The 9944-nt window shown below is 45.4% G+C and overlaps 1 protein-coding gene across 1 annotated transcript; it reads left to right on the top strand.

Moving 5' to 3' along the window:
• The first annotated feature begins 1777 nt into the window (after positions 1 to 1777).
• Positions 1778 to 7215, top strand: LOC124655608 (mannose/glucose-specific lectin-like). Its single transcript, XM_047194476.1, has 3 exons — positions 1778 to 1828; positions 6192 to 6392; positions 6520 to 7215. Exons 1-3 carry the CDS (start codon positions 1778 to 1780, stop codon positions 7213 to 7215), a joined length of 948 nt encoding a protein of 315 aa, XP_047050432.1.
• Positions 7216 to 9944: the final 2729 nt, after the last annotated feature.

Raw genomic sequence — 9944 nt, 5'->3', positions numbered from 1 at the left:
AAAAGTAAGGAAAGTCTCGGCTCGAGACTCAATCTACTCACCACGAGCGCAGCGCGCGACGTGTCGTGTCGAGCGAGGAGGAGGAGGAGCGCGCGTGAACCACTCCTATTCTTACTCACTTACTAGTGGTGGAACAACCCACCTTATAAGGTCTAACTTCCTTCCAACTTTCCATGTGGGACTAAACTTCCCACCTCTTGCCACCAACTTGGGCTCAAACTCACAAGGCTGTCACTATGTGAGTTTTGAGTAGGGAAAACTGAAATCTATTATGGGCCACTAAAATGGGCCCAATATTTCAACATTTGCTGCATTTGGAATTCGAATTTGAGTTATCGAACACCTCTCTGCGCTATGATCGTTTGTATTTTGGATCTGGTTCGCTATATGATGTTTGTGTAGCTAGATGAACCCAGTGCCGAAGCTATTTTGCCGTCATTGCCATGAGTCGTCGACCTATGCCGCTCGTGTCGCGCTCTGTGCACTGGTGCGTGCACGTTTGTCCCGGGAGACCAGCGCCAGTTTGTCATATCCTCTCTTCCATGTCTTCTTCCTCCTGGGCAGCCACATGTGCATTCTTTCCCAGAGATATGCGCTCTGTATCCGACGGATTCGTCTCTTTATTAATTTAAAGTCAGGTTTATTGGGCCTTATGTTTATGTTACTGCCGGCCGACTTTATACTATTGTACATTTGTACGGACGATCGGCCGGGATCGAGTATTTTGTACTACCTACGTACGTGCCGGGCTCAAGTGTCTATTCATAATAACCAGCAGCGCTTTCCTACTGTCTGCTAACCAGAATAACCAGCAACAGTTTGCACACCGTCGTCGCCCATCTCGCGTGAACCACTGCGTCACTCCGCGTGAAGCAAGATTTATGAAGTGAGCATTTTTTTCCAAACGATCGACATGGGATCGATTTGCATTACCCATCGATAACGAAAATAGAGTTAGAGGTTTTTGCTATATGTACAGCCAACATCGAGGAAGCTACGAACAAAAGCTAGCCAGAAACTACCACAAAAGCTATCTGGGGTGACACCGCAAGCTACTGCTAGTGTTCGGTGGAAAGAAACCAGGTGTTTTTATACAGCGACCGGTGGAATATATGCTGAAACTAGACACCAGTTTATCACGTGCCAGATCATCAGGGTCCGCCGAGTTTTTTCAAACGGGAACGTCCATGATGCAAAGAACCTCATGTGCCCAAGTCATCTGCGTCTTCAGTATCGTCATCAACTTCCATGTCTCCCTCCGATCGATCAGCCAGACGGGGCACCCCACTTGTGTTACCAGCATCATCTCTTCTGGTAGCAGGACCCATGCATGGCAAGGTTGAGAAGAGCATTTGCTCCTTGTTGCAGTTGCGAAGCATCAACTGCAGAGTGTAAACCTGCCCAAAATTTTATGAAGTGAGCATGGCGGTAAAATCTGACAGTGCAAAAAAACAAAATGTCTCGTTGAGCTGGTCATATCTGTAGATCGAGACACAAGTAAAGTACAGTGCGCCTGTTGAGTTTAGTCACATCTGCACCATCAAATGACGTTCGTACTAGTTTAACCCTACCACATCGTCTTGTTGAGTTGGTCCAGAGCTAGGTCAGTGATCATCTAGATCATACTTGATCACAGGTTATTGTCTGAACTCTGAAACAAGACACTGCATAATGTTGCGTTTGTTTGATAGTACCATGCATGCATGTTTCTCCGGGCATACAAATAAATGCAGTAGTAGACCCATTGCACTTCAGAGAGGGGATTGACCTTGTCGTGATGGAGGGCACCAACGGCATCCGGAGGGCGTCCATCGACAAGCTGAACAAGGTCAGGATCAACGAGAAGTACGACCGGAAAACACGATGCCATCGTTGGATATTCGGTCCGCCTCTAGGTCTGAAAGACTACAACATCTACTTAACTACTGTGATGAGGAACCCTTCTGAACTTCCACAAACCTCTCTGCTCAATAAGACTTGAGCTCATTGATGATCGTGCCATTTTTGCCCATTCTATTGTGTTCAGTACTTCGGTAGTTGTTTAGGGTGATGTAAATGTTTCTCTGAACTCCTTTTTCACATGATGTTTTTGCTCAACTTTTTGGTTACATGTTTCTCCGGTGATTTTCAGCATTTCCAGAAGGAGCCCGGTTTCTGGAACGTGATCCATGAGTGGTGCTTTGACCGCTGGCTAATCAAGTGTCGCGCCTGATGTGCAAGCGGAAGCTCTAGATCACCATGCTCCTCCTCGAAGACGATCAACAACGAAGCAGGAACTTGTTGCTTTGGATAATGTGTGTGCGCGCTATGCATGTGTTGCTGTTGCTGCTGTTACGGCCATGGCAGGGTTTACCAATGCATAAAGATAAGGCGGCGAGCGAGGAGTTTAACAGCGTGGTGTCTATCACTGTCGGCGATGGCGCTGAGACTCTGTTTTGCAACGACAGATGGATGTTCGGAGGGGTTGCGGCCTAAGAAATTGCACCCCAAGTAACGGATTTGGTGATATTCAGATTTCAGAATCATAGTTGGGTCAACTGGAGAACAGTTCAATGTCTGCTACTACTGTCGACGATTAGCACTATATTCAGAGATACATCTGCCGCTCCTCTCATCTAGAGGCCTTGGTCTTCGCCTGGACAGTTCTGGTAAAATCTACATACAAGGCCCTTTGTAACGGTGCTCTGAGAATGGAGGGAGCAAATTTTTTTTTTTTTGCATGGTTTCTGGACATCAGATCGACGTGTTAAGCATGCTTTGCACTTTGCAGGATGATCTATCAGATTGTTTCACTTGTCTCCAGGGAATCAATCACGGCAAACAACATTTTCATATGATTTCAAAACTTTGCTGGTAGTACCGACGACTATGCTGACCACTGTCGTGGTTCTGAGGATTATGACTACATCCATGCCTCAGGCGAGGAGCTCTTCTAGGGACGCTTAGCATCGCTCTTTTCCCTTTTTAGCGTCTTGGTGCCAAAGGGGAGAAGTAGTTCTATTAGGATCTACTTGGGATTTGCATGGGTTGGGCACAAGCGTGTTGAAATTTATTTGTGTCTTTGAGGTTGTGTTTGTTTATATGTCGAGTTATTGTTGCACTTTGTTCTATTTGGTTGTGTTTGAGAACTTCATCAGTGTGTGTTTGTGAGACTGTGTTATTCCAAGTGGTCAAGACTATGGTTTAATCTATGGTATTATATGTGTGGTATGATTCCTATCTCGAGATAGTCTTTACCTATCTATATTTTCGACTAGTTTGTGCAAGTATGATATGTTGTCTATCTTCTTTTCTTGCACATGATGTTTGGTTTCTAAAATATAGGGGGAGTTATTATCCTAGATGTTTTGTACATATATTCAAATGCAAGATAGAATTGTGCACACATACAACAGGAGCTCATCTATATGATAGAAATTTGTTGATATGCTTCATATGTATTCATCTTGAGCAAACCCTTGTGTTGTCATCAAACACGAAAAAGGGAGATATTTAAAGAGCTTTTGCCTCCTAAGTTGGTTTTGTGTGTTTGATAACAACATTAGTGAGTGCTTAACAGTGAGCTAAGTTGTGTAGGGTTTATTAATTCAATAGCATCAGACGGTTGACCCATCAAAAAGGTGAAAAGAGGTTTTTCATGAAGATGGTGTTTTATAGTGGTGATGGTGTTCTCCGGTGTTGGATCCTATCCACATAGAGAAGTTGTCGCTGAAAAGGTAGGAGAAGTGCCAACGATTCATCCGTTGCCCCATTGTGATGGTTGATAATTTCCAAGTCAGATTATCCGCCCCAATTGAATTACCCCCCCCCAAGATTATTGGCAAAATCCCCACCCCCCCCGGAAAATGGGTACGGACGCAGAGATGGCCATTTCACGCGGCTCTCTGCTGTTGTTAGATTGGGGGGCGGGGGTAATTGGCCCCTTGTGGGGTTTGGATTATTTGGCGAGGCCGAATAATCTGGCCCTAGTGGCCAGAATATCCGGCCCTAAGCAGGGTCCAACGACTCTATTGTTGAGAGGGGCATAAATACCCCCCTCACTCGTTCTTCTACCTCAAGGCTTCACACTCTCTCTCTCCTACATGAACTAGAGCTTAAATTTCCATTAAAATCTACTCCATTAGCCAACCAAAACTGTTGATCTTTGGAGAATCGAAGGAGAAGACCTAGATCTACAAGTTCACCATAGCAATTTGATTTCCCGGCCCCATTCGTTCCCTTGAGGGACTTGTGCCTAATCGTTCCCTTGGAAACCATAGGTGTTAGTTTTTTCGTTCTAACTTGTCTTTGTGTTGTAAGACCTTCGTGGTTTTTTTTGGAGCCTTCAATTCAATTATGGATGCGTGCCCCTAGCTTTGTTAAAGGTCCTGGTTACGGCTTTCAAGGCTACCGCTTAGTGGAGCGTGAGTTAACCTTCGTGGTTTGTTCACCCAAGAATAGGGTGAGACATTTTTTGTGTTGGTTGGCCTTCGTGGCACCACACCTCTACAACGTAGACGTACGTCCCCCCAAAGGGAAGGAACTACATGATTCATCCCTTGTGTCTCCATGTGCTTTTCTCTCGGTTACTTTTATCCATTTATCGCACTTTAAAACTTTATTGTTGTATCTTGTAACTTGCTTGCATCTTGTCATATATGAAAATTCACATAATTGCATATCTAGAGAATTTTTCTTTTGTGTCAAGTCTAAATTCAAAAAAAATTAAAATTTTGTTAGCAACTTCTCACCCCTCCCCCCTCTAGGTACCCATACGATCCTTTCAGCATCCAGCTGGAGGGGAAATCATGAAAATTACAATCACAAAAAAGAAAACACAGATATACATTCTTCAAATTCTTGCTCAAAATATATAGTCATCGTGTACTCTCCAGTCTCTTGTAAACATAGCAACAATGAAGCCTTCAGAGTGTGGCTCCACGCAGAAAAGTCTAATTGCAATAGGTCGTAAAATATAGAATTTGTGAGCTTTAAATGTGAACCTTTTACAACAAAGTACTAAAAGAATCTTATTGACATTTAAGATTAAAAACATTGTGTATGCATGTGTTACTGGTATACCAGGGATAGGGTGTTTCTGCACCCGTGCGCATATGCACTTGCATTTTAAATACATTTACTAATGTTATAAAAATATAAATAAAAATGTTTTATGTATATCTTGACATGTTACATGCTCACGGGGTTGTTTAAGCAAAAACCGGTATTTTTGTACTCTGTGTTACACATGGTATAAAAATTATCGGTTTTATGTGAAACTTCGCGTGCACGCATAGAACATATCCCTCTGCATGAGAATGTTTTTTTTCTAAAAAAGTTACATTTTTGAATATGTTTTGTACATCCCGGGATCAGTTTTAGTTTTCCTGTATACTAGTCTTTTTTGTTTTGTTTTGTTTTCTATGCAATACATATTATGCCATATTTTTGGAAAATTATGAAAATAATTGTGCATTTTTTCACAATTTTAAGATATTTATTCTAACCATTGGGTGTTGGAGCCCCGGTTGTGAAAAAACTGTGTTGCCGATGGTTTATTTTTAGTGGGAAGATGAATCCTCCTCCATATATATATGTCAATTATAACTTTCATCATAGTTCTTTATTCAGCAGGCCAATAATTTTGGACGGTATATTCACTCTCAAGAACAACCGCGTGACTATTAATGCATGAATGACTCACTTTGCTGGTGTGGATCGCTGGAGATGCTCCTGGTGAGTACCACACGCCAACTTTGTTAGTGCTAGACTGGTAGATTATTCCTTCTCTTAGTTTATGGAGAACAAATATTGGATATGTAATTAAACAAAACTATTCGACTAGAGCTGGAAATTAAAAGAGAGAGAGAGAGAATCAAATAAAGGAGCAAAGATGTGCAACCTATTATAATGTTGAGAAGCATTTGTCTTAATATTCGAGGTCAACATCTCGTATTTCTATTTGTTCGGATTTGATTTCTCTATATATAGCTATAATTAACAAAGTAATAATTCAACTAGCGAAGGGTGAATATGTGCATATGCTCTATCAGGCGCTATAAATAAGTGCGGTTGAACACCACCAAGAATCCATCTCAAGCTAACTAGTGAGAAAACTCAGAAGGATTGGTGGTAAGTGTGTGCAACTTCATTACACATATTTTCTAGCTAGTGATCGAATTCTTCACATGTGTACTTGTGTGATTATAAAGTATGAGGAGCTTGGTCCATGGGGAATAGCAGGTGGCAAACCTGGCGACATCAACAGAAATCCCCAACGCCTTGTGAGGATCAGCATCTGCATCACAGAATGCATCAGTGCCCTCGAATTCATGTACGATGACCAGGATGGCCAAACTACCAAAGTCGGCACCTGGGGCGCGTACAACTACGACAGCGGATGGACCACACATGTACTTACTCTCGCTTTCTGTTTAATAAGAGATAAATATATCACTCTAACTTATGCCTGGATCGGTCGATGCACACACAACAAACAACTGGTATTAATTCTATGATAAATTGTATATATACATATAGATTGACATCAAACCTGGCGAGCACGTGAACCATGTGAGTGGTACCACAAACAAGAAAGGGGTGAGTTCATTGAAAATCATAACAAGCTACCGGAACGAGTACGGGCCGTACGGCAATCAAGACAGCACGGAGTTCAGCTTGCCTTTACGGCAGGGGAGATGCGAGGTGGTGGCCTTCTTCTGCAATTATGGTGCAACCCTCGAGTCTCTAGGTGTGTACGTTCGTCCGAGGAAGACGGGGTCCCTTGTCCAGGTAGGTCCATGGGGTGGGCATGGCGGCAACTCCACAGACCTCGTAAGAGCCAATATGCCGAATCGGCTGCAGCGCATCACCATCCACGGCGGCGAGAGGTCCGGCGAGCGCATCTACGGCTTCTCCTACGCTTACATCGACAAGAAGGGCAAAAAAATCGAAGTGGGCCCCTGGGGTTCCACGACCAAAGGGCGGAAGCGTGAGTTCACCATGAATGGTGATAACTACATCAACTTCATCAGTGGCACACACGATGAATACGGCATCACCTCGCTCATGTTCATCGACTTCAACGAAGACGTTCACGGCCCGTACGGCTGCGCGGCGGGGCACGCATTTAGCCTGCAGCTACCCGAGGACGGGGCTGCCGTCAGCTTCTTCGGCCGCGCCGGCACCAACAGCCTTGTCGGCTTCGGTGCCTACGTGGCCCTACAAGATGACTAGCGAGCTAGCGATCCCATCGAGATTAGATGGTGACTTACTCGTACATCAACTTACCTGCCACTACAGGAATGGCGCGTTGCGCCGACGGCCGTGGCGTACGCCGACGGCCAAATATCGGGGCCGTCGGCGTACTGCCCCGCCAGCCCCGCCGCGCGAATCGCCCCTCGGCGTACAGCCCCCCTCGGCACATGACCTGCTATGCCGAGGGTGGCCCTCGGCGTATCTGTGACCCTCGGCATAGGTTGAGGGTGCGCCCCCGGCTCGTCGCCCCGCGGCCCTGCCTCGACGGAACCTTGACGGCGTGAGGCCTATGCCGAGGGCCACCCTCGGCGTAGCTGACGCCAATTTCTCCCGCCCAATACCCCGGCCCTCCCGTCGGAATAACTTCAGCTGTCTGGCCTATGCCGAGGGGCACCGTCGGCATAGCATACATGTTTTTTTCCTTTTTCCCGCCCAGCTCTCCCGCCCATTCTCTCCCGCCAATTTTTCCCGCCGTTTTCTCCCGCCGACGCTCCTCGCCAACTTTTCCCGCCATTTCAGCCCCTCGCCTCCCTATATATACCCATGTTTTCGTCTCCAACACAACACCACCACTAACACGGTGACGCTCTTCGTAGACGGGTCGACGGGATCCAGTGAGGCCCAACATCCGCTATCGATGTACATATGTCCTAAAACGAAGGGAAAAAGTCCATTGCTAACCCTAAATCTAACCCTAACCCTAACCCTAGGGGTAGATTTGCGGGGTCCCCGCCCCCTAGGGTTTCCCTAGATACAAACCACCGGAGCGTCCGAATCGGTGGAAACTCCTGCTACGGCTCATCCGGGGCCTATTTCATTCCAAACCTATGGTTTCCATGTGCATATGTCCTAAACAAAGCAAAGAAAATAAAAAAATCCATTGCTAAACCCTCGCACGGAAAAAGCTATAGGGGTAGATCTGCAGGGTCCCCGGCCTAGGGTTTCCCAAGATACAGATCACCGGAGCGTCGAAATCGCTTGAAAACTTGCATTTGTCCCTAACATATGTGTACAAGTGTGATGTAAGGTTTGTCTAACCTTGCATGTACCCGGCGTTGACGATTTCCGCATACATGGGCCAGCACTTGGTAAAATCCAGGATATGTATGTGGAAACTCCTGCTACGGCTCATCCGGGGCCTATTTCATTCCAAACCTATGGTTTCCATGTGCATATGTCCTAAACAAAGCAAAGAAAATAAAAAAATACATTGCTAAACCCTCGCACGGAAAAAGCTATAGGGGTAGATCTGCAGGGTCCCCGGCCTAGGGTTTCCCAAGATACAGATCACCGGAGCGTCGGAATCGCTTGAAAACTTGCATTTGTCCCTAACATATGTGTACAAGTGTGATGTAAGGTTTTTCTAACCTTGCATGTACCCGGCGTTGACGATTTCCGCATACATGGGCTAGCACTTGGTGAAATGCGAGGATCCGTATGTGGAAACTCCCGCCACGGCTCAAACGAGCCTATTTTATGGTAAAGTATGCCCAACCTATTGTTTCCATGTACATATGTCCTAAACAAACCAAAGCAAGTAAAAAAGTCCATTGGTAAACCCTCACACGGAGAAAGCTATAGGGGTAGATCTGCGGGATCCCCGCCCTAGGGTTTTTCAAGATACAGACCATCGGATCGTCGGAATCGCTGGAAAACTTGCATATGCCCATAACATATGTGTACAAGTGTGATGTAAGGTTTGGCTAACATTGGATGTACCCGTTGTTGACGATTTCCGCATACATGGGCTAACACTTGGTAAAATCCAGGATCTGTATGTGGAAACTCCCGCCACGGCTCAAATGGAGCCTATTTTATGGTAAAGTATGCCCAACCTATGGTTTCCATGTACATATGTCCTAAATAAACCAAAACAAGTAAAAAATTACATTGGTAAACTCTCGCACGGAGAAAGCTATAGGGGTAGATCCGGGGGTCCCCGCCCTAGGGTTTCCCAAGATACGGATCACCGGAGCGTCGAATTGTTGGAAAACTTGCATCTGCCCCTAACATATATGTACAAGTGTGATGTAAGGTTTGGCTAACCTTGCATGTACCCGGCATTGACGATTTCCGCATACATGGGCTAGCACTTGGTAAAATCCAGGATCTGTATGTGGAAACTCCCGCCACGGCTCAAACAGAGCCTATTTTATGGTAAAGTATGCCCAACATATGGTTTCCATGTACATATGTCCTAAACAAACCAAAGCAAGTAAAAAAGTCCATTGGTAAACCCTCTCACGGAGAAAGCTATAGGGGTAGATCTGCGGGGTCCCCGCCCTAGGGTTTTTCAAGATATAGACCATCGGAGCGTCGGAATCGCTGGAAAACTTGCATATGCCCATAACATAAGTGTACAAGTGTGATGTAAGGTTTGGCTAACCTTGGATGTACCCGTTGTTGATGATTTCCGCATACATGGGCTAACACTTGGTAAAATCCAGGATCTGTATGTGGAAACTCTCGCCACGGCTCAAATGGAGCCTATTTTATGGTAAAGTATGCCCAACCTATGGTTTCCATGTACATATGTCCTAAATAAACCAAAACAAGTAAAAAATTACATTGGTAAACTCTCGCACGGAGAAAGCTATAGGGGTAGATCTACGGGGTCCCCGCCCTAGGGTTTCCCAAGATACGGATCACCGGAGCGTCGAAATTGTTGGAAAACTTGCATCTGCCCCTAACATATATGTACAAGTGTG

The sequence above is a fragment of the Lolium rigidum genome, chromosome 5 (genome assembly GCF_022539505.1).
Source record: "Lolium rigidum isolate FL_2022 chromosome 5, APGP_CSIRO_Lrig_0.1, whole genome shotgun sequence".
NCBI lineage: Eukaryota > Viridiplantae > Streptophyta > Magnoliopsida > Poales > Poaceae > Lolium > Lolium rigidum.
The sequence above is the reverse complement of the archived record's forward strand: the minus strand, read 5'-3'. Positions and strand labels throughout refer to the sequence as shown.

Excerpts from the sequence above, each read along its gene's own strand:
- LOC124655608 (XM_047194476.1), top strand. The coding sequence starts at position 1,778 with ATGGAGGGCACCAACGGCATCCGGAGGGCGTCCATCGACAAGCTGAAC. Across the intron at positions 1,829-6,191 it reads CCATCGACAAGCTGAACAAG|TATGAGGAGCTTGGTCCATG; the intron begins GTCAGGATCAAC and ends GTGATTATAAAG. Across the intron at positions 6,393-6,519 it reads ACAGCGGATGGACCACACAT|ATTGACATCAAACCTGGCGA; the intron begins GTACTTACTCTC and ends ATATACATATAG.